Source organism: Thamnophis sirtalis, unplaced genomic scaffold (genome assembly GCF_051295495.1).
Source record: "Thamnophis sirtalis isolate CommonGarterSnake01/CBP01778 unplaced genomic scaffold, rThaSir2_p1.2 scaffold_11, whole genome shotgun sequence".
NCBI lineage: Eukaryota > Metazoa > Chordata > Lepidosauria > Squamata > Natricidae > Thamnophis > Thamnophis sirtalis.
The window spans coordinates 16904959-16929637 of record NW_028261391.1 but is presented as its reverse complement, the minus strand read 5'-3'; the positions used below and the strand labels follow the sequence as shown (position 1 = coordinate 16929637).

The 24679-nt window shown below is 42.3% G+C and overlaps 2 protein-coding genes and 1 pseudogene across 9 annotated transcripts in view; 2 read left to right on the top strand and 1 right to left on the bottom strand.

Annotated features, from left to right (window-relative positions):
* Positions 1–24679, bottom strand: part of PHC3 (polyhomeotic homolog 3) — a 56117-nt gene that overhangs the window by 7976 nt on the left and 23462 nt on the right. For 6 of the 8 annotated variants that reach the window (XM_087725260.1, XM_087725264.1, XM_087725263.1 and 3 more), the window contains 6 exons: positions 16839–17076; positions 14611–15467; positions 13035–13185; positions 7256–7515; positions 4992–5151; positions 1422–1536 (listed from right to left, as the gene is read on the bottom strand). In XM_087725260.1, coding sequence (XP_087581386.1) covers positions 1422–1536; positions 4992–5151; positions 7256–7515; positions 13035–13185; positions 14611–15467; positions 16839–17076 — 1781 coding nt within the window. The remainder of the gene's footprint in view (positions 1–1421; positions 1537–4991; positions 5152–7255; positions 7516–13034; positions 13186–14610; positions 15468–16838; positions 17077–24679) is intronic. The other 2 variants (XM_087725262.1, XM_087725265.1) reach the window with 1 other exon arrangement.
* Positions 18384–18532, top strand: LOC148043543 (U2 spliceosomal RNA; annotated as a pseudogene).
* On the top strand, positions 21877–24326 carry LOC148043542 (A-kinase anchor protein 4-like). Its single transcript, XM_087725269.1, has one exon. The coding sequence runs from the start codon at positions 21954–21956 to the stop codon at positions 24000–24002; it is 2049 nt and encodes a 682-aa protein (XP_087581395.1). The 5' UTR covers positions 21877–21953; the 3' UTR covers positions 24003–24326.

The window sequence follows — 24679 nt, the reverse complement described above, 5'->3', positions numbered from 1 at the left end:
ATCTTATACTCCTTTGATACAAGGATAGGTATTCATCTGTTCCAGTGTATAAATAATATTTCTCATTTCCAAGCTTCTTTTTAATATTAATATATATACACACATATATATACACACATATACACACACACACACACACACACACACACACACACACACATATATATATATATATATGTGTGTGTGTGTGTGTGTGTGTGTGTTATTTTTATTTGTGCTGATAAATAAATAAAGGGAGACTGGTATAGATCTATTTCAAGCTATTTAGCTCTCATCAGCTAGCCATACCCTTACTGGGATTTGAACCTGGGCTATATTACATCCTAGGCAAACTTCTTAGCCATTAGGCCACAGGCTCTTATCCGTTATCAGCGAAGCCAGGGTGAAAGGTATCTATTAGATTTTTTACAACCCCTGGTATATATATATATATGGGTGTATATATATATTGGTTGGGTGTATATATATGTATATATATGTATATATATATACATACATATACATATATATACACCCAACCAATGCTGGGATTCAGTCAGTTGGCACCTATTTAGGAGAACCAGTTGTTAACTTTCTAAGCAGTTTGGAGAACCGGTTGTTGGAAAAAAATCTCCTTTGTTTTTTTCCACTTTACAGGGCTAATCCTGTAAGGAAACATTCTGGTGTTGTTTCTAGCCTAATCTTTATTGCCCTTCTTACAGAAACTGCCTCTCTGGTTAACCCTTATTAGATTGTAACAGAAGGTGAAGCGCCCATTGACGTGAGTGACGTTGAGTTGGCCATGCCCACCCAGTCACATGACTACCGAGCCATGCCTACCCAGCTGGTCATTAGAGCAGAAAACTGGTTGTTAAATTATTTGAATCCCACCAGTGTACCCAACCATTTAATAACATATCCTTATGGATGAAACAAGCAAATCCTTTACTCAGAATCATCCCAGCGAGTACCTTTGTTTGAGACTCATCTGATTTAGTATCAGGGTTCTGAAGGATGCCCTAACTAAATCATGAGCCTTAAGCCAAGCTTCAAAAGAAATCCAATTATTTATTAGGAGCGTCATGTTGGCACGTTCCCAAGTGAAGCCAGGTCTGACCCCACGTAATTTACGGCCCCAATCATGACCCCCCCCCCCAGGGTGTGTCATCAATCACATTCAACAACGGGCTGGTTGTAGAGATCACTCCCCTCCTGCCGCTATAATTAACCCTGGGATACAGCCTTGAGAGAGATAAGTTTGGAATGTGCATCTGTCTTTTGCTGCCAGGGCCGTTTCATCAGTCCCCCCCCCCCCCCCGCTACTTGAGAGCAGACCAGGGATCCTTTGCAAGTTGACATTTAATACATAAGAATTCGATTCCAAATGGTGCACTGTATTCATGGCTTTTACAATCTCTAGAATGATAACGAGTGAAGAATACCTCTTAGCGCAGGACATGGTGCAGAACCGTTTTGACCTCAGGAACTTGTTCGCGTACCCCATTTTCCCACAAAATTCACACTTGAGAAGATCTGTCTCCATCTCATCCAGTCCCTCTAAAGGAAATAGCAGAATAACTGCAGTTAGTTTGTACCATTCCATTACAACAGAAGGGTTTGAAAGGCTCAAGTCTTGGGGAATTGTACGCCAAAATGATCTGGAGACTCTGAAAAGCTAGTGGTCACAAGGAAGGCCTTTCCTTATGACTGAACCTTCCTTGATTTAAAGACAAATCAAGAACATAGCATTAGTTCTGCCAGATTAAGATCAAATAATTTAAAAAAATTCTATCCATTATGGACCATCTCACCCTAGGAACCACATACATCATTACAATTAACCTCATTAATTGTGAAAATATTCACAATTAACATTACAAATCAAAGATGGTTTTGTGCAATCAAACTATATGTCCAGCCTGCCTAGTTAGCAATAGCAATAGCAATAGCAGTTAGACTTATATACCGCTTCATAGGGCTTTCAGCCCTCTCTAAGCGGTTTACAGAGTCAGCATATCGCCCGCACAGTCTGGGTCCTCATTTCACCCACCTCGGAAGGATGGAAGGCTGAGTCAACCTTGAGCCGGTGAGATTTGAACCACCGAACTGCAGATAGCAGTCAGCTGAAGTAGCCTGCAGTACTGCACTCTAACCACTGTGCCACCTCGGCTCCATTTTAAAAAATGTCAGCAGCTCACCATCAGAAATATAGGTGTTACTGAGTCTTTAATACTTAGTTAATGACAGGTATTACTTAATTAATGACACCACAACAACTGTTGGAGCTTGCAATACCACTGAACAAGTGGTGCTGACAACTGCTTCTCTAAATTCCAGCTGCTGTAACGATCCCATGATCATTATTTGTGACCTTCCTCTCTAGCTTCTCACAAGTAAAATCAATGGAAAAGTCATGATTACAATGACATCCTTAACTCAACAACCTACACAGTCCTCATTTAATGCTGGCAATCACTGACAATTGACATTGTTCAGCAAGAACGACCTGTAACTTCTTATTCAATAATCAAATTCTTTTAAACTGATCAGAGGTTTTAATACCAAGACCATCCATGTATAGAGCAATAGCAACAGCACTTAAACTTACCGGTATATATTGCTTTACAGTGCTTTACAGCCCTCTCTAAGCGGTTTACAGAGTCAGCATATTGCCCCCAACAATCTGGGTCCTCATTTTACCAACCTCAGAAGGATGGAAGGCTGAGTCAACCTTGAGCCGGTGAGAGTTGAACTGCCAAACTGCCGGCGGTCAGGAATTAGCCTGCAGTACTACATTCTAATCCCTATACCACCATGGTATATGTTATTTGATTTTACTCTCTAGTGTCTAGTACACAAAAACAGGTACATTGTATTGTTCTGTGTGTTATAGCTTGAAATTGTATGTCTTTTGATCCTGTAAAACCATATATATATTAGCAATAATAAAAGAGTTCCTACAAACGCAGGTTTACGAATGTCAGCATTCAAAACTACAGACCTGCATACATTTCCCGAGCGCAAGGCTCATTAAAAATAAGATTGATAACAACATGGCTTCTCCTCCAAATTAATAAATTTAGGACTAATGAAAGAGACATGGTATTTTCCAAGTAAATTCATATCTTTTTTTTGAAAAAAGCCCATAAGCAATATCTAATATCAATTTCCGTCACTGCTTAGTCATATGTCAATCAAGCCTCTGATTTTCATATAGTGAGGAAAAAAGCCTCCAATAGGTACCGTGTTTTCCCGAAAATAAGACAGGGTCTTATTTTCTTTTGACTCCTGAAATAAACCCTTGGCCTTATTTTCGGGGAGGTCTTATTATTTTTGAGGTGCAGGAGGCGGCAAGTGTGGGTCACCTCATGGCTGCTGCTGTGTTGCAATATTTTGGGAGGAGGGCTTATTTTCAGGGGAGTGTTTATTTCAGCGCATGTGCTCAAAAGCCCGATTGGGCTTATTATCCGGGGAGGTCTTATTTTCACGGAAACAGGGTAGTAATAACATGGTGGTGCAGGTAGTCCTCAATTTACAATGCTTCCTTTAGTGACTGTTTGAAGTTACAACAGCACTGAAAAAAAGGGACTTATTTCTGTTTTCCCCCGCATGCGACTGTTGCAGCCTTCCCGTGGTCATGTGATCAAAATTCTGATGCTTGGCAACTGACTCATATTTATGATGGTTGCAATGTCCCAAGGCCATGTGTTCCCCTTTTGCGACCTTCTAACAAAGTCAATGGAGAAGCCAGTTTCACATAACAACCGAGTTATTAATTAAACATCAGCAGTGATTCACTTAACAATGGTGGCAAGAAAGAGGCAAATGTCTCACTTAACAACAGGAAGGTTGAGCTCAATTGTGGTTGTAAGTCGAGGACTACCTTTATTCCCTGAAAGAATGAATATTGCTTGCCCGCAGTAATAATAACAATATACATTTTAACCTATAAGGTAAAGGTAAATGTTCCCCTCACACATATGTGCTAGTCTTTCACGATTCTAGGAGGCGGTGCTCATCTCCATTTCAAAGCCGAAGAGCCAGCACTGTCCGAAGACGTCTCTGTGATCACGTGGCCGGCATGACTCAACGTCGAAGGCGCATTTTTCTATTTTTACATGCTTTCGAAATGCTAGGTTGGCAGGAGCTGGGACAAGTAACGGGAGCTCACTCCATTACACGGCACTAGGGATTTGAACCGCCCAACTGCCGACCTTTCCGATCAACAAGCTCAGTGTCTTAGCCACTGAGCCACTGCGTCCCTATAAACTATATTAACCTATAAACATTTGAATTTTCCACCTTATTCTGTGAGGTGTAAATTGCCAGCCACTGTATTTAAATACACTGTTAATCTTCAATAAACCTTCGATGAGCTGAAGCATTCACAAGATTACCTCCAACAGGAATTTAAAGATGGGATTCAAGTGACTCATTCATGCAGTCAATGCAACTTTTATTCCCATTTAGTTATAACAGTGCAGATGGGAATATACATCTTCTTCCAGAGCCTTTAAGTTAATCTAACATGAAAACCTAAAGCCAGGTACAGGACAGTGGTGGGTTCCGGATCCCGTTGCAATGGGCCGGCGTCCACATGAACGTGTGCAGCACCCGCACGCGTCCTTACCTCCTGCGATGCTCCAGCTACTCGGCGGAGTGTTGCGCAGGCGCCATACACTCCATGCATGGAAGCGCCGAAGAGCTCAAATACAGGTAAGGAGCGCGGGCGGGCGGGTAGGCCCTCTGGTGCACCGTACCGGTACCCGGTACTCCTGGCACGCACCGGTATGCCTGTACCGGGGCGTACCGGTCGTAGCCCACCTGTGATACAGGATGTTCCCTTGCAGTTTCAGCCCTGACACCTTACAGTTGATTGGTAACTTCCTTGCAACAAACTCTTTTAAGAATCTGGTATCCCAAAGGTGGGAAGGTCATTCTGGATGATATTTAAAGCTCCTGGGAAAATAAGAGGAATAAATATTCATATAGATTAAAGGAAATACAAAAACCTTCAGTAATTATGTCCTCCATCTCTGTGTCTGAGGAGTTGTCTGCATGTTTGGCATTGTTCTGAAGCTCCGGTTCAACACACATAACATTCACAACTTGCTCCTCCAATAAGAGTCTCTTTTTTGCAGGCTGGTCAGTCAGAAGAGATGAACAACTTACCTGTTAAGAGAGGAAGACAAAATCATTAACAAAAATAAATAAATGTTTGATTTCTCATATCAAGTGTCTGAAGAGTTCAGGGCTTTGCTGATTTGGTAATCTAGCTACTGCTACAAGGACATACAGAGCCATAGATTAGATGCTTCTATCAATTTCAAAGACAGGCACCAGTATAGCCATTAGAGGGGTGGGGTGTCCAGAGGCTATGGGTGAACCACCAACATATGGAAGAAAATGTGAAATAAAATATGGAGATGTGAAGGGGGAAAAAAAATCAGTTTTTAATATGAAATAACCTTTGTTTGAATCTTCCATTTGTGGCTTTGTAATGAGATGCCACAGAAAAAGAAAAATGTTATCTTCAGGATACATCCTGAGTTACTGTTCTATTCTATTAAGAGGAAATGGGATTATATTCTGCTGTCTCTTTCCAGCCCTGACATGCACAGGAAAACAGACGGGGAAATATAACTTTTTGTTATGAAAGAGAAGAGCAACCAACTTTAGGATGAAGGGCCATAAGTTGAAAACACACATTTATATTTAGTTAGTTAGTTAATGTGTGTGTGTGTGTGTGTTTTTCTGCGTGTGTCTGTGCATACTGGGATTTTCCATTTGCCTTTGGATGTGCAGCTCTTATGTGCAATTTTGCAAGCTGCGCTGAATGCTAACAGTACATTTAAATCTATCAATACATAAAGGAATACAAATAATTGCATTTATGAAACAGAAAAGTATTGAGCCTTAGTTGTGTTTAAAAGATGTCTTCAACAAAAAGGCAGGAGTCCATGCTTCCTGCCGAATGGAAAATGTCACCTTACTTCTACCCTGATGGCATCTTTGAGAAGCAACCTGCCCCTGGGAAGGAACTGGTTTCCACTCAAAAAGACAATGGGAAGGACAAACGAAAATCAACACCAGGAATCACACTCCTCGACCAAACACTTAATATTCCTCAACTATAGGATAAGTATTTAAAAAAAAATCTCTTAAGAAAAATAATTAAAAACAGATCAGTTTAAATATAGTTTAAATGTAACTTTAGAGACATTGTTTGGTTATTTTAAAATTCCCAATTCAAAATTATTGATGGACTAATCCCCGACATTTATCTCCAGGTTATGCTTTTTTCCCTTCCCCGAGTCAACATAATTTACAGGGATTTACAGGGAGCAAATACAATCATTACTAAGACTTATGGGCCCATCATAATTTTATTTATTAAAAATATTTAGCTACGCAGTTCACCAGAAGTGACTCTAGTGAGAATGCTGCTGATGTTGAGGAAAGGAGATTCAGTCATTTTGCGTTTATGTCAGTGGTGGGATACAACCGGTACGCCCCAGTACGGGCATACCGGTGCCTGCTGGGAGCACCAGGTATTGTTCTGGTACGGTGCTCCGGAGGGCCCACCTGCCCGCTTGTCTTCCTTACCAGTATTTGAGCCGATCGGAGCTTCCGCGCATGGAGCGTACGGCACCTGTGCAACACTCCGCCGAGCAGCTGGAGCATCGCGGGCGGTAAGTACGCATGCGCATGCTGTGCATGTAATGGACGAGCGGCCCCGTTGTACCGTACTGGTTGCACCGGGATTTGGAACCCACCACTGTTTTATGCTTACTCTTGATAACACTCAACACGTATTTTATGACCTCACATTTGTTCTCCATTTATGGTATATCCAACCACCCATGTGCTAAGTCTTACGTTACAAAATTTGGTGGGTAGGAACATGAACCTTTTTAGGGAGAGATTGTAGGAAGGATTTTTGGTAGCAAATATTCTCAAAGCGTTTGGTCCCACCTTTTCCAACCAACAAATCTGACTAAAAGGCATACATTTTTGTGAGTTGCCTGATCCTTTCCAGCAGAGGTCATTCTGATTGCAGTCACTAAAGTTCAGAACGCTGTTGAGCAGAAAGCTTAAAACTTCACTGGCTTCATGAAGAACAGACAATAATGATTAATAAGACAATTAGTCTAAATTATTCAGAGTAACAAAGATTAAAGAAACAGAAGCCCCAAATAACCACAGCACATTGCCTTTTTTAAAAGGAAAATATCACACATACAAGGTGCAACGATGTATTTTTTTTTGCACTTACACTTACAGGAAATGGTTCTAAACCCTCTTGGATCACAAAACCCTCAATGACATGAGTCAGGATTTGTGGTTTAACGATAGCCTGTGGAAGTTTGATTTCTATACTAGGGTTTCTATTGGACACTGATGCGCTGTGAGTCCTTGTTGCAATTGCTGGGAGCAAAAGAGGTGGCAGTGGAATAGAGGCATGCGAAGGGTCTGATGGTGATTTAATTACAGATGCGCTGACTGATGAGGCCATTGAAGAATGTCCCTCTTGTTCTGGAAAAAAAAAGTAATGTATGTATTTTTAAATAACTCAAAATACCTTCATAATTACAGAAAGCAATACTTTCATTCACAACTTGGCTACTACAGAAGTCTCTTCCCATATATATTGTATCAACTGACATGGAACTTTGGAAAATGAAGCAGATCTGGGGACCATATAGAACAGTGATGTCTAACCTTTTTGTTGTTGGGTGCCAAAAATGCGAGCGTGCATGCATAATAGTGTGCGCGTGTGCCAGCACCAGAATGCAAAGCGTGTCCCCACATGTGCATGCGCACACAAACCTACGCTCCCTCCCCCCACGTGGGCTGCACTGCTTGCCTCCAAGCTGAGGTTGGTATTGCTTCTGGGGGGGCTGGGGAAGGCCGCTTTTGCCCTCCCTAGGCTCCAGGAAAGCTTCCAGAGCCTGGGGAGGCTGAAAAACAGGCCCAACAGCCCTACCGAATTCCAGTAGGCCTGTTGGGTCTGTTTTTCACCCTCCCCAGCTCCAGAGGCTTTCCTGAAGCCTGGGGAGGGTGGAAATGGCCTCCCTCAGCCCTCTGGAAGTCTGAAAATCAGCTGGCATGCGTGCTGGAGCTGACGGCTTGCGTGCCAGCAGATATCACTCCTCGTGCCACCTGTGGCATGTGTGCCATAGGTTCACCATCATGGATATAGAATTTCCACACATTTATTTCTTCTGGAGAGGCAGACTGCGGTTCTGCTAGGGCTTTGCTGCCCTCATGAGGTTGATTGTATCTCTTGATTCCTCTTCATTTATCTGCTCCAGCAAATTTATTCACCCATTTGCAGCTAACCCTGCGTGTCTGGAAGACCCAGCACCTAAATTAGATTTCTTTGACTCTCAAGGCCTGAGGAATGTAAAGCATTCTCTACAGATTCTACAGTATCCAAGGCTGCGGCTTCGGACTAAAAGAACTCTATGGTTGTTGGGGCTTTGCAAAAGAGGTCTTCAACAAATCAGAAAATGACCAGTGGCTTCAAGATTGACAAGCTAGTAAGGGAGAGGCCAATGGATAAAGAACAGAATGGTTTTATCCTCTTTCTTCTAGTAATCTCAGCTGCAACAAGGCTCCCCATGTGAATGTATTCTTGAAAATGTCCATCCTACCATCAAACCCTTGTATGCAGCCCATGTGGCCAATAAAGTTTCCCACCACCAATGTTCTATCTCTGAAAGCATCCATTCCTGCTTGCGTTTGTGAAAACGCACAAGGAATAACTCAAGTAGTAATTCCCAGCTGTGCACTATTATCTACTGCTCTTCTGAGGTTTGCAGACAGCTTAAGTGAAACAGTTTGCGGCTCAACTATGTTCTGTTAACCTGCATGGCTTTTTTCCTCCTTGTAACTTATCATATTTTTCAGAGTATAAGACACTCCAAAGTATAGGACGCACCTAGCTTTTGGGGAGGAAAACAAGTAAAAAAAATCTGCCTCTTTGCAGCAAACAGCCCTTTTCAGTTTCAGTGGCCTCCCAACGATCAGCTGTTTCAGGCTGCAGGGATTGCCATAGCCTATTGCCGCCTCCATTCCAGATTTTCGGCCTCTGCATGCCCCATTTTCTGCCCATTCCAGGTGGTGGGAATCGGAATGGGCAGAAAATGAGATGCTCAGAGGCCAAAAATAGGATGCGGAGACTGAAAATGGGGTGCACAAAGTGGCAATAGGCAATCCCTGCAGCCTGAAACAGCTGATGGTCAGGAGGCCGATCCAACCAACAATCAGCTGCTTGTGCTAATCAAGCTGTGCTGAAGCTGAAACTGAAACAGGCTGTTTTCTGTTTGCTGGAAGGAGGCAAATTACTGGGAGGCAGAGGCCAAAGGGTGGGGGCCGGCAGGTAGGCAGGGCTACATTCAGTGTAAAAGACACACCCAAATTTTCACCCTCTTTTAGGGGGGAAATGTGTCTTATACTCCGTAAAATATGGTAATTATTCCCCGTGTTGCATTCTAAAATAACAGTTCTTGCCTTTCTTTCCTCTGACATTTCTCTCATTAAAGAATATTTGTAGCTCGGGGCTGAAATGAGGGGTACTTGGTGATCTCTGAGCTTGGTTGTTTTCTTGCAGATGTTTCATTACCCAAACTAGGTAACATCATCAGTGCTTTTGTCTGAATGTTACCTAGTTTCAGTAAGGAAACATCTGCAAGAAAACAACCAAGCTCAGCACCAGGGCCCCCTCTGATATCTCATCAGGTATATGAGGAGAACCACTGTGTCCCTTTTTAGTCTTCTCTTCTCAAAGCTGACCATTCCCAGCCCCTTTTCTTTTTCTCCCTTCATAGGACTTCACTTCTAGGTCTCTGGTTAGCCCGTCTTTATCTGATGCTGTTCTAATTTGCCTGGATCCTGCTTCAATTTTAGTTATGCAATTGCCCTGTGCAAATAAATGCAACAATGGGAGGTAACCAAATGAATCAGTAGACTAAAATGGGGGTGGTGGTGTTGAAATGCAATGTTTATTGTGGGGATTTAGCATGCAATGACAAACACAATAGAGACACCATATATTTATTGACCAACACCTGGTTTGCAGATGATCAGATTTTTGTAGCTCTAAAAAGTTTTGAAGTTTCAGTTTCCTAATGGTTCCCTTTTATCAAGTAGGGAAAAACCCACCTTGGGCAATATATATAGCCTCATTATTTTCTCTAATTCCTACAGCTCAGCAACACCCACTGTCAGTTAAAAAGTAAAGGTTCCCCTCGCACATATGTGCTACTCATTCCTGACTCTAGGGGGCGGTGCTCATATCCGTTTCAAACCCAAAGAGCCAGCGCTGTCTGAAGTCTCCGTGAACATGTGCCCGGCATGACTGATAGCCAAAGGCGCACGGAACGCTATTACCTTCTATTCCTACTTCTTACCTTCTATTTTTCTATTTGCATTTTTACATGCTTTTGAACTGCTAGGTTGGCAGAAGCTGGGACAAATAACGGGAGCTCACTCTGTTATGCGGTGCAAGGGATTCGAATCGCCAAACTGCTGACCTTTCTGATCCACTAATCCCTTTAGCCCCCATATACTTGTTCACATAATACAACCGTATTTTTCGGAGTATAAGACGCTCCGAATTATAAGACGCACCTAGCTTTTCGGGAAGAAAACAAGGGGAAAAAATCTGCTTCTGCCTCCTAGCAATTTGCCTCCTTGCAACAAACAGAAAACAGTACAGGCAATATACACTGTTTGTAGTGTTAAATTTCAAACTATACTTGTACAGATGCTATTAAAATTGATGTGCTTTCTGGAAGCTTGGTTATTAGTAGTAGTAGTAGTAGTAGTATAATCTTTATTGTCATGATACTTAAATACAATGAAATTGGTTATTCTCTGCTATGTAAAAGAAGATACAATAGCACTGGACCTCTTCAGATCAAGCATTTATTTTAAAAAGCTTCTTCATTTTGTTAAGCTGTCTAGAACAATAATAAAGCAATCTGTAAAAAATAAGTCTAATAATTTGAACATTCTATAAGCATTTACAGTTATTGACTTACCTTCTTGCAGCAAACAGCAAACAACCAGATTAGCACAAGAAAAAAATCTGCTTCTGCCTCATGGAGTTTCACTTTCAGTTTAAGGTGCCTCCCATCATCAGCTGGTTCAGGCTGCAGGGATTGCTTTGGCCTATTGCAGCCTTCACAAACCCCGTTTTCCCCGTTTGCTGCAAGGAGGTAAATTGCTGGGAGGCAGAGGCCAAAGGGTGGGGGACAGTGGGGCTGTATTCAGTGTATAAGACACACCCAAATTTTCACCCTCTTTTAGGTGGGGAAAAGGTGTGTCTTATACTCCGAAAAATACGGTAGCTCTCTCCATTGCCTCCAATATTTTTGAGCTGCCTAAGCTTGAGGTGTCAAGATGAAGAGAGATCAGTTGATGACATTCCTCCTCTTCTTTCTGCCTTGCACCAAGGGTGACTTTATGTTCTTAAGACAAGGGAATCCAATCTGTGAGCTTCCACATTCTTGCTTTCAATTTATAACAAAGCAGCAAGCCTGATTTTCAAAATGCCTTCAGCAGTACTGCACAGCCCTTAGAACTTAAAGATGATACCATGTTTTCCCGAAAATACGACCTTCCTGAAACTAAAGCTTGTCACATTTTTTGTGTGGGCAAAAATATAAGCCCACCCCCCGAAAATCAGCCCCTTGGACAACCCCCCCCTTCGGCCAGGCAGAGCACCACTCACCGACCTAGCGGTATCCCGAAGGTGCCAAGCCGCAGGAACAAGGTGGGGAGCAAAGGCGTTCGCGTTGCTTGGTGCTTTCGGGATACCGCTAGGTTGGTCAGTGGCGCTGTGCCCAGCTGAAGAGGGGGGGCTGCCGGGCAGCTGCTCTCTTGTGAGCGGGCTCCCGAAGAGCCGGGCACAGCCTCAGGATCGAATGGCTGTGTTGCGCTATCGCAGCAGCAACACAGCAGCCATGAGGTGGCCACGCTTGCGAGCAGCCGCCCGGCAACCCCCCTTTCCAGCTGGACATAGCGCTGCTGACCAACCTAGCGGTACCCTGAAAGCACCTGACTCTGCAGAGCTAGCCAAGGGCATCGTGAGCCTGTGAGTCGCGCAAGTGGGGAGCGGAAAAGCTGCTCGCGCAACTCCCCCCCTCTCCAGCCATGCAGAGCTCCATTCACTCACCTAGGGGCATTCCGAAGGCGCCGAGCTGCAGGAGGCGGAGGGCGGCGAACAGGTGCTCACGTTGCTTGGTGCCTTCCGGGTACCACTAGATTGGTCAGCGGCGTTCTGCCCGGCTGGAAAAGGAGTTTGCCAGGCGGCTGCTCGCGAGCGTGCCCACCTCATGACTGCTGTGTTGCTGCTGCGACAGTGCAACACAGCCATTTGACCCTGAGGCTGTGCCCGGCTCTTCGGGAGGCCGGTCGCAAGGGAGCAGCCACCTGGCAACTCAAAAACAATAAGCCCTCCCCTTTAATAAGCCCAAGGCCATATTTCATGGGTCTAAAAAATATAAGACCTTGTCATATTTTCGGGGAAACACGGTATGTCTATAGAGATTCTCAGTCTTCCAGGTCATGGTTATCCCCAAGGTGTTTTTTTAAAGAGGCAACTGGACTTTCTGGTGTTTCACTTCTCATCCAAGAAGCTTCTTCAGCTCTGACTGGATGGTGGGGAATGGAAGGATTTATACTCCTTACAGACAGCTGGTCATTTGCATCCTTTTAGCAGATCGCTAAGGCCACCTGGAGGTTTATGCGTGTCATCCAGGGTCACCTGAGTGGTGCAAATGGGTGTGGGGCCTTCTTGGAACTGTTGAAAGGACTGTGTTGTAGACTGGAGATAGATGATGTTGTATCCCTCCTTCTCTGTTGAGAGAGGGCTGTTCAATTTTGACATAGATGGCCTCTTTAACACAGTCCTTTCAACAGTTCCAAGAAGGCTCCACACTTGAAAAAAAGCACCTTTGGGACTTACAGGTGATGCCATGAAACAAGACATCTGAGCCAGAAACTGGGCTCGGTTACAATACCACAATGTGTGTTCTTTTTCTCACCTGCAAAAGCGTCTTCGTAAGAAAGCTCTTCGCGGCTTCTTAAAGTTATAGCTGGTGGTGACAGCGTTGGTGGGGTGGGAGTCCTAACCATGCGAACACCATCTGAGTCCTCAGGCATCTCATCTTCACAGACATCTTCCTCCTGGTAAAGCTGCATTGAACAAATCAACCCTCTTTAGAGTCAAGCTTTGTGGGTATTTTGTTAACCATTTGAAAAATTATTAAAATCAAAGTGCAACTAGAGTCAGTTTGTTTATTAAAATCAATTCTCAAGAAATGTATTAAATTTTTAAAGGCAAAACCTTAAAAATAGATCAGATAGCAGGCTAAATGAATTAGATTGAATCAAATTAAATACTCAAACTATTTACAATAGAACAAATATATACCGTATTTTTCGGAGTATAAGACGCACCTTTTCCCCTCTAAAAACAGGCTGAAAATCTGGGTGATACACTGAATACAGCATTTTTTGCCTCCCGAAACACCGCCCCCTTCACCAAAATGGCCGTGCAGAGCCTGTAGGAGGCTTTCAGAGTGTTCCTGGAGGCTGGGGAGGGCAGAAACAAGGAAAAACAGGACTTTTTTCCTCAATTCCCCCCCTGCCCCCAGGAGCACTCTATAAGCTTCCTAAAGGCTATCCATGACCTTTTTTTTTGACAAAAAAACAGTTCCGTTTTCGCGAAAAATGGGCTGTTTTTGGGAGGTTTGTAGAGTTTGCCTCTTCAAAACCTTTGTGCGTCTTATACTCCAAAAAATAAGGTATGTGTATGTGTACGTAAGAGTACACACACACACACACACACACACACACAAAAGAAATTAATTTAGAAGATGTTTTTGCTGTGAACCTGTCTTGCCTAAACTTGTTTCTTGGGATAAACAAATCAATCAGAAATCTGACACTGTTTTTTTAAAATTAGCTACTTTAAGTGGAATTATTTATTATCCCTTCATTTTTTTATGTGTGAACCATCCACAGAATCCTGGTAACTCGGTGGATAGAAATATATCAGTAAAGAAAAACTATGAACACGGAATATAAACTCATATTTCTGTAAAGAGAAAATGCCTAAAACTTTTCAAATTGGGAATCATCCCTGATAAAATCCATTGACATTTTAGGAGGAAAATACAGGCAAAATTAATTATGGCATCATCAATTACCTCTCAAGCAAACAAGTGCTTACAAAATTTCATTAGAGCTTTGCAAAGCATTGGTAAGGGGGCATTGCCAAGCACACTGGGCAGGCAAAGCGCCTCTCCCTCCAAGCATTAAAACAGCTACTCTCTTCAGAAGGCTCAGTATAACTAAAACAATTACGATGAGCTTTCTGAAGGACAGTGTCATTTTAATGCTCCAAGGGATGGATTTGCTTCTCCTGTACAAAACGCTCTACCTCGGTCTGCCTTCAACAGCTCTGCACAATCCCTATTTACAACAGTGCTTACAATCCTTCAAAATTTTGCTTCTTCAGCAGGAGCCTAATGCCAATAAATATTCCAGATAACGTTCACTTGTCCATCTTTCACGCAGTTTTAAAACTAGAACGGAAGTCATTCTCCAGAGGCTTACCACTGGGGTTTCAATAGGTACTGCTTGTTGCACTTGGAGGTTTACTGCAACCGTTTGGGGAGGCGGAAGAGTCTGAAGTGGCAGCTGGACCAAAGCTTCAGCAGCGGGAAGCTCCTCTTCAGAAACTAAGGTATTTTGTACCAAAACCTGATCTTGGGACAAAAGTTCAGGCTGGACTTGCAAAGATGGAACAGGAGGAAGGCTCATCTGTTGAGGGTGGGCTGGAGTTGATGACAGCTGTGGAGAGGTTGCAAGTGGAACTGGCGCTGGGTGCAATGTTGGGTATGGTTGATGAGATGATGGCGATGACATCTGTTGGCTGGGAGACAGCATGGAAGGCCGGTCTGCTGGTCCCCCGTGGACTAATGGGGAAGGGGACAACTGGGGCGGATGAGCAGCGGACTGTGAGGTTGATTCCGTTGAACTCTCATCAGCTTGCACCGAGTTATGTTCGGACTGGAGCGCCGACGATGTCAGTGGATGGGATTGAATAAGAGTCTGGGGGTGGATAATTATACTGGGGGATTGGCTGGGCGAAGTAGGGGGCGGCGGAGATACTACAACAGATTGTTGTGGGGATGGGGATGGGGTTGGAGAAAGTGGAGGAGGGTGGACATGGACAGGGGTGCAGTGCTGGGATGGGGTAATGGCGGGATCTGGAGTCAGAGGATGGCCCTGAAGGGGGGCACAGTGCTGGGACGGAGTGGCTTCGTGGCTGGGAGGCAGCTGGAGTGTGATTGGTTGGACTTGCTGTTGCTGAAAGATTAGCTGATGGTGAGAGAGCTTGGAAGGTGGCGAGTGAAGAGGGAGGTGCTGATGTTTTAACAGGGAATGAGGTTGCATCGGAGAATATGAGGCTACATAATAAAAATGGAAAGATTTACAATTAATATTTATTTTAAGAGCACAGAAAGCCATTAAAATATGCTTATTTTCAGATAAATATCAATATTTGTACGTAGGTTTACCAACTGTTTGCTGCTTAATACCCATTGTATTTAACATTACTTAAATTTCACAAAGCCTTAAGAGAAAGACATCTGTGATCATGTACAATTAAACTTACAATAAGTTTGAATAAATTAATCCCCAGTATGTTTTGATTTGTTTTTTAAAAAAAATAATTTTAGAAATCTTTAACATGAGCAGCTTTATCTAAGGATCTATACAACTGAATTTCTAAGGAAAAAAACCACATTCAGAGCAAGAAAAAAAATCTTGTACCTTAAGTGACTTAAAATAGATGTCTCGCTTTGAACTTTAACAACAAGAACTAAATCTACTTTATCTTTATTTTATTAAACAATAAAAGAAAGCAATGAGAATGATTTTTCTGGATTATTGGATCGAGTGCAAGGGAAATATTGTATTGGGTTATTTATGCTGCCTAAACTCTACAAGTAATTCAAGGATAGCAATAGCAATAACACTTAGACTTACATGCCGCTTTACAGAGTCAGCATATTGCCCCCAACAATCTGGGTCCTCATTTTACCCACTTTGGAAGGATGGAAGGCTGAGTCAACCTTAAACGTGGTGAGATCTGAACTGCCAAACTGCAGCCACCTGGCAGTCAGCAGAAGTAGTCTGCAGTACTGCACTCTAACCTCTGTGCCATCGTGGCTCATAGTTGTCAGCTAGAACTTTGAATCTAACATTTGATGCCGACTGATTTCTGAATTTATTGAATTCTGTACCGAAGTACTAAATTTCTTCTAACCAATTCAATTGGTTGTTAAGTGGCAAAACCTTCTCAAATGTTGATACACAAGGGATTCATTTCTTTTCTTTCTTAGCTTTCTTTAATAAATTAAAATATTGTAAATGCTGACTTCCCATATCTAATTATTCAGGTACATCAGATGTCTTCTTTGGAAAAATGTGATCCATGCCCCTAATATCGTAACTATCTAGTCAATAACAACATCTGAGATACAAAAGAGTCAGAGAAAAGAGAGCAGAGACTTCTGCTCCCTTAGTCCAAGGGCTTCGCATGAAATGGGTCCCCACCAATGAAGAGCATCCTTTAGTTCCGTAGAGATTCAGGTTTTGTAGCCTAGCCGACATATTATTGGATGCAAACCATCTGACATAATAATGCCTACAAATCAAGTGGTTTTGGTACTTGTGACTGGGGTAGCAACAAATGGACAAACATTTCAACAAAAGTCTTAACTATAAATCCTTCTGTGGGTTTTTAAGGATGTCCTGCTGTTGGATTGTCCTACCTGGTGCCATTAACTGATGAATACTTGACGAACGGGTAACAGCTGGACTTCGAGGCTCAGCATTTGGGCTGTCCCCTTTCCTTTTGCTTTCTAGATCCGATTGGCTGGCTTTGGCACCGGTTACAGATTTGCTAGGACACACAGCTAATGTCTGGGGTTGACTAGCGTTTTTGGGCGTTCCGTTTTGAGAAGTAGACAATACACCCAGCTTCTGACTCCGCAAAGTCAAATTCTGGACCTAAAAAAAAAAAGGCAAATAAATATTTTTAAAGGTATCTTTTCGTGTAAATACATGCATTCTCTGGGGCCGTGCCTGCACTGAGGAACAGCAATCCCTCCCAGAGATTTAGATGGGTTTAATTCTGTTAGCTTTTAGACTGAGAATAACTTTATTGTCACTTTGAATGTACACTAATCGGCATACATTAAAATGAAATTTCGTTGCATACAACTCTCAAAGGGTCACCACCTCCAATATGCACTACTTTTTGTAAGTCTTAAGTCCTGGCAATCATTTAGGCTAGTAAATTAGGTGAGTTTTGTTGTGATGTGGTTTTGTTTTGAGGGTTATTGTTTTAATCTGGGCATCATGGGGAACATATTGTTAGGTGGATTTAATCTTTGTATGCTTCCCAGAGTTGCTGTTGTGAGATGGGAAGCTCTATAAATGGTTTAAACAAACAAACACAAACACACACACACACACACACACACACACACACACACACACACACACAAGATCAGGGGTCGACAACCTTAAACAATCAAAGAGCCACAAAGGTCCTAACCGGAAGCTCCCTGTTCAATTCTGCAGCCGATCGGAAGTCCGGTTCCCCCACCATAGAGTCTCCTCCTAGGGTGGCATCCCTTTTCCTCTACCTGTCCTAACCAAAAGCCCAATTAATTGTGGAGCCAACCGGAGACAGGGAGCTACAGCAGAGGGATGAAAGAGCCACATGTTGCTGACCCCTGCACTAGATTTACAAAAAAAAAAAAATCTAATATTGAAGAAATTTGGCTATTTTCAAAACAAGACAGAAAAGCAAACCAGGATCAAGTTTCACAATAGCAAGAATTTAATATGCACCATGTCAGTGATATGGCAAATGTTGAAAATAATAGAAGCATTGTTTTAGCTGAGAAAAAGAATATAGTCTAAATTAAACTGGCAAGCCTTGCATTGGCAACGAGGAGTGGATTTCAAATACAGGTAGTCCTCAAATTACGACCAAAATCAAGCCCAAAACTTATGTTGCTAAGTGAAACATGTGTTAAGTGAGCTTGCCCATTTTACTTTTCTTGCTGCAGTTAAGGGAATCATTGCCTTCGTTAAGTTTGTAACATGTTGTTAAGTGAATCTGGTTTCCCCATTGACTTTGCTTGTCAGGTCACAAGAGATGATCACGTGACTCTGGGACACGGCAACCGTCATAAATATGAACCAGTTGTCAAGCATCTGATTTTTGATCACGTGACCCTGGGGATGTCGCAACGGTCATTTAAGTGTGAAAAATGGTCATCAGTCACTTTTTTCAATGCTTCTCAATCGCTTCTCGGCCTTTTGGCTAAGATCAAGTGTAGTATAATTTGGTTTTTTTCCACTTTACAGGGCTAATCCTGTAAGGGACGCAGGAAGAAAACATTCTGGTGTTGTTTCTAGCCTAATCTTTATTGGCCTGCTTACAGAAACTGCCTCTCCGGTTAACCCTTATTACATTGTAACAACTAAGGCGAAGGGCCCATCGATGTCAATGATGTCAAGTTGTCCACGCCCACCCCGTCACATGACCATCAAGCCCCGCCTATCCAGCTGGTCATTAGGGGCAGAGAACTGGTTGTTAAAGTATTTGAATCCCACCACAGATATGGTAGCAAGGAAGAACAAAAGTTCCCTCACGAACTGTTCTAATCAGGCAGTTTGAAGTGGTCCATAAACATCTCAGAATAGACTTGTTTTGAGATTGGATAACTTCCAAATCAAAATATTGTGTAATGGAAACTTTCCTATATTCCCCACTTGGTAGTTCTCTGTGTCATGTTTACAAGAGGGTTTTTTTTTTTAATTACTTTTTGGGAAAAAAACCTCCCAGTTGTTTTCCTCAAAACTTTCACAGTGTTAATAGATCAAGCTGCAGTAGTGACCTAAGCGCAGTCTAGTCACCCCTTTTGGCGCCACTCATCTCTCTCCACATTTGTCAAAATCTCCTAACTTCATAATTATCTCAAAAGATCTTAGTACATTATCAGTGCTTTCGCTATAATTTGCAGGGTATTGAAAATACCTTCTGAAATTCTGAAAAGGCAAATCAATTAACAGAGAGCAAACCCCACTTCCTTCTAGCCCTGAAAACATTACCTATTTGGGGAATGAAACGCCTGTAAGCGAATAACCAAAGACTCCGCAAACTATTTTCTGCGTTTCTAAACGTGAAGCTTATTTTAAGCTCCTTTCTGCCTTTCAGATTTGTACTTCGAAGTGACTGTTGCCTTGGTGCCGTTGGCTGTATGTTATCTAATGCAGACCTGTGTAGACATGTTCCTGAAACTCATTTGGTTTAGATTAAAATCTCATTTATTTAATTATAATTTATTATTTGAAAACTTCAGACAAAACAGGGTGCAAAACAGAGTGCAGGGGGTGCGGCGTGCCCCTCCCCACATGCCCTGTTTTTGCTCCCAGAAGGCTGCAGGGAGGCCTACTAGGCCCAAAATGGGGCATACGTGCATATGCACGGGGGAGCACGGGGGGGGGGATGTTGCGAGCACATTGCATTCTGGGTGCAGCACACAACAGAAAGGTTAGCCATCAATGACCTATTATATAGTGCAGCTTTCTATGGAGTAGCATATATGGCTGATACCATAGTTGACTAATTAGACTTACTGTATATACTCAAGTATAAGCCGAGTTTTTCAGCCCACTTTTTGGGCTGAAAAAAGCCGCCTCAGCTTATACTTGAGTCAGTGAAAAATTTGCCCAAAATGGAGGAGAAAAAGGGGCGGGGCCATGCCACTGGGTGACGCTCGTGAATGGCCCGGCGCCCCTGTGAGTTTCCCCTCCCTCTGTGTCAGTTTGCCGCGCAGCGCGCACCGCACCATCCCCCCTCCTCACGTTCTAATGTAATGCAGGGCTGTCTTACGATTCCCCTTCCTCCCCCTCCTGCCGCTCTGCAACAATGTCCCACCTCCTCCTTGTTATGGCAAGCAGCCACATAACGATGTCCCAGAGCTAGTTTACTGTTTTTCTTTGAAATAAATATTCAAAAACATTATTGGTATCTATTTTTATTTTTGAAATTTACCGGTAGCTGCTGCATTTCCCACCCTAGGTTTATACTCGAGTCAATAATTTTTCCGGTTTTTGGTGGTAAAATTAGGTGCCTCGGCTTATATTCGGGCCGGCCTATACTCGAGTATATACGGTACTTGAATACAGGCAGTTAGAAAATATCCACATTTTTGGGAAGGGGAGGGGACAGTTACTCTTGCCAGTGTTGAACTTCTGTTGTTAGGAAGTTTTTCAACTTAAATTTGCCTTCTTCTAACTTGATATTCTTCTAACTTGACCTCCATGTATTTGAAAATGTTACCCCATGCTAATCTTTTCTTAAGGCTAAATATATCCAGTTCTTTTAAATTCCTGGTTACTATTTTCAGCTTACTGCTCTACTCTATATTGTATCACTTCTTCTGGAACATTAGTGATCTCATCCACTTTTGGATCATCTACAAATATGATAAGCTATTCTTTTTTTTTTTACCTCTTTGTCCAAATCTTTAGTTAAAATAGTGAGAGATACTGCTCCTAAGGTCCAAACTACATTGCCTCCATTTGATACCAAACTTCAGTTTGATGAGAAGTCATCGATAAAAACTCTGTGTACCATTTTTCAAATATTACGTCTAATCCAGTGATTAGATATAATATCCAGACCTATTTAACTAAATGCTAATCAGATTATGATAAAACTAGTATATATCCTATGTCAAAATATATTCTACTCAGCACCCTTCCACAATTTGTATGGGATCAAAAAATGAAATGAGTTGAGTTTTTGACAAATTCATGTTCTCACAGCCATCGCTGCATCACAATTGAATAAACCAATTGCTGTTTTGAGCACCTTGGACACCTCAACCGATACCAAGTTTTTACTTTTTTATTAACACAATTTTTACAAATCCGAATGGCCTACATATACAATTCTTTGATGATTGGTCCCTCTTATTAACTCTTGCAATTGTCTTTTTATTTTCCTTCATTCTGTGTAACAATATTGGTTGTTATTCTTATGATTTATTGTGATACTGTCACGTTTTATTATTGTACTCTTTATGTCATCTTCTTCTTTTTAAATAACCCCATTCATCTTAGGCTCTTTTCTCATTCATTCACGTACCATTTATTTCCGGGTATATAATAAACAAAGGGAAGCCAAGATGATATGAAGAAACTGCAAATGCAACTGATACAAAACAATAACGGATAAGAAAAATGAAGAAAAAAGTAATAGCATAATGGAAATTGATTCAGGAATAAGTGAGCAGATTTTTAAACCAAGAAAGGCTTAATGGACAAAATGAGCTTCCCTTTTTTTTGTGATAAGGATCGTTGTCAAAGATTATGCTTCACTTTTCAAACACATTCAAACCAAACAGTATTATCAAGCTTTGTGAAATGTAATAAAATATACATTTTGGGGGAAACAAAATGACTTTTGGATCAATGTTATTTGTTTTGTTGACAGTGTTCTAAACATTGGTTTATTTAAGCAGCAAAGAAGACTTTTTCATGCAAATCCCATATCCTTAACAAGATGATTTTCATCCGTTGGTTTTACTTTAGTGCAGGTTGGGCAATGAGAACTGCAAAACAATCGAATGTTAACCATGACCAAGGGATGATTGGCTGCTGGATGATATTACTGCTTTATGATGTCACCGCTGTCATAGAAACAATCTGTGCACACAAATGAATATGCTACCAGCCAGCACAAGAGCATGGAAAGCTAAGAGAGGAGGCAACATCTTGAGTGGGGCAGGGTCAAGGTCAACAAAAACTGAAATAAGAGCGGTCGATGACCCGGGTTTCTATTCTGGTTCCGTTTAAATAGTATGGCTCATGAGATTGACTGGTTACACAGTCAATCTGGCCTTTGCAAAGTAGACCTATACAGCCGTGAAGGAGAAAGGGATCAAGATCGTAAAGTTATCTGTTTTGTTGATGTTGCCAACCTTAACATAAAGGATAGAAACAGACGTAAAAGAAGTGCCACTGACCCTTGCGTTGACCTAAGTAATCTTGAAGAAAAAGAAGTCATTGTGATCAAGGACAACGAACACAATCGGCACAGCAATACTGAAGGAGCGGTCTGCCTTTTCAAACAAGGGTCCTCTGAAGAACTTAACGTTGTGAGCTGGCTCAGCAACGACCTTCAGAAATACGCAATTGGATTCAAGCATGCACTAAGGCCCTCCGGCCCTCGTAAATCAGCTTACGAATCACCTACAATTGAAAAGATGTCCCAGGGAAGCGACACGTCATTCAGAGGCTCTTGTAGCCAGAGAGGAGATGACCTTTCATATTACGTTAACAAGCTTTGTTCCTTAGTGGTTCAAATGGCACACAAAGAAATGAAGGATAAACTGGAAAGCAGCGGAAGATGCATTCGTCAGTCCATCCGAGGATCTAACGGCAAGAATGGGGAAGACTATGCCAAGCTGTCTCCCAAACCATCTCAGGATGACCCAAGAAAGACCTCACTCTTTTACGGTGAGATGTCTAATCAGAGCAAGCAAAATGGCTACAACCAAGGAGCAGACAGACAAATGTTGGAAAGGAAACAGTCAGCACAAGATGATGGGTCTTGCAGCAAGGGACTGATGGTGTATGCAAACCAGGTTGCTTCAGATATGATGTTCTCGTTCATGAAAACAATGAAAGTCCAAAAGGGGAAGCATCCTCCACCAGCCTGTGTGGTGTTAAAGAAAGTTCTCCTCAAACACACCAGAGACGTCATATCTGACTTAATCGATTCCACCATGAAGAACTTACACAATGTAACAGGGGTGCTCATGACAGATTCGGATTTCATCAATACTGTGAAGAAGAACCTTTTCAACGCTGGGACCCAGAAATCAACGGAGATTCTGGAAGCGATGGTGAAACGCTTATTCAAAGCCCTTTCAGGGGACGATAAGAAATCTCAAAGCTTAGCTTTTGCAGCACTGAAAGCTGGTACTCATTGTGACTCCAGATCTCAAGGACTTCAGTTCGCATCACTTAAGGGCGAGATGCATGGCCCTCTAGGTGGCAGAGGAAACGGACAGATGAGACCTCTTCCATCCGGAAGCAAGGGTTCAGATAAGCACTGTTCAATGGATGTGTATGCTAAAGACCTTATCGTAACAGCATTAATGTTAATACAGCAACATCTGTTAGAAAAAAACAAAGACCAAGGATGCCGGGAGTCAAATACTACATCGTTTGGCTATGTCCATGACAGAACTGGAGGCTCCAAATATGGTTCAAGGCCAAGTGGAGGAAGGCAGGATAGCCTGGAATCACAAAAATGTGATATCTCAAGTATCCTTTTGTCAATCATCCAGAAAGTATTAAGAGAAGCTGGCTGTTGCGACGAGAGTTTTGACAAAGGCTACAAACAACCTTCTTTCGCTGAGTGCAGACCACAAAGGCCCCCACCAAAATCAAATGGATGCCCTGAGATGTATGACAACATGGAACAGATCAACAGACAATTTATTGACCAGCTGGTGGAATCTGTGATGAAGTTGTGCATGTTGATGGCTAAAGGCAATGAATCTGATGGAAGATGCAACGGGAGACCTTTGGTAGGTTCAGGATCCGAGGTGATTGTGAACAACCAGAACTGCAACAACAGTACCCAAAACAGAGAACTGCAAGCTGTGCTCCAGTGGTTGGTTGCTTCACAATTCAACGTGCCAAACCTGACTTTCATGAACGAGCACAATGGAGACCTAAACAGACTTCCACAGCTGGCTGATAAAGCCGTCAAGAAAGGCTACAGTGTGGGAGATATTGTTCAGGAAGTAATGAAGTATTACGAGAAACAACAGACGGATGGCATGTCAGGATGCAGGCCTCAATGTGGACTGGTCGACTGGCTGCTTTGTAACCTGTAAGAACCAACTCTTCCCTCTCATGTTACTCTCATGACCCCAGCGTAGGCGCCTAAACCATTCTTTCCTGGCGCATCCGACACCACCATTGCAACCCAACCGCAAGCAATAACGCACTGAATTGAACCAGGGTAGCTGGGCAAGCTCATCAATAAAAAAAAGAATAAAAAAAAGTGAGGGGGGAGACAGGCTGTTTATTGATCACTTCAAACAAACCGTTACAGATAGCCAAGTCCTAAGTTAGCTTTACCATCCTATTGTCCAAGGATTCGGGAAAAAAAAGAAACAAAAAGCACAATAAATAAACAACTATGCAAAAAAAAAAAAGAGGTGCGGCATGGTTATAGCCGTTCAGATTTCTACCATCCCCATAAAAGGGTATTGAAAACTAATGAGAAAAAGCAAAGAACAAAGAATTGGGGGTTGGGGGTGGGAATTCAGGATAATTTTTTGGGGAGGGGGAGGGAGGCGTGGCTTATAAATCTACCAGGCTCTAATACTAAAGGTATTCAAATGGTATTACATTCAATTTAATTTTTGGCAAACTTTTTTCTAAACAGTTTGAAAATCTGCAGTAGTACAATAAGACACATTTTTGCAATATGCATATTTTTCTACGCAGCTTACGCGATTACTTCGATACATATTTTTGCTGTAAGTTCCCCTAATTTTTTTCTTTG

Coding starts and splice junctions, on each gene's coding strand:
- LOC148043542 (XM_087725269.1), top strand. CDS start 21,954: ATGGCTCATGAGATTGACTGGTTACACAGTCAATCTGGCCTTTGCAAA.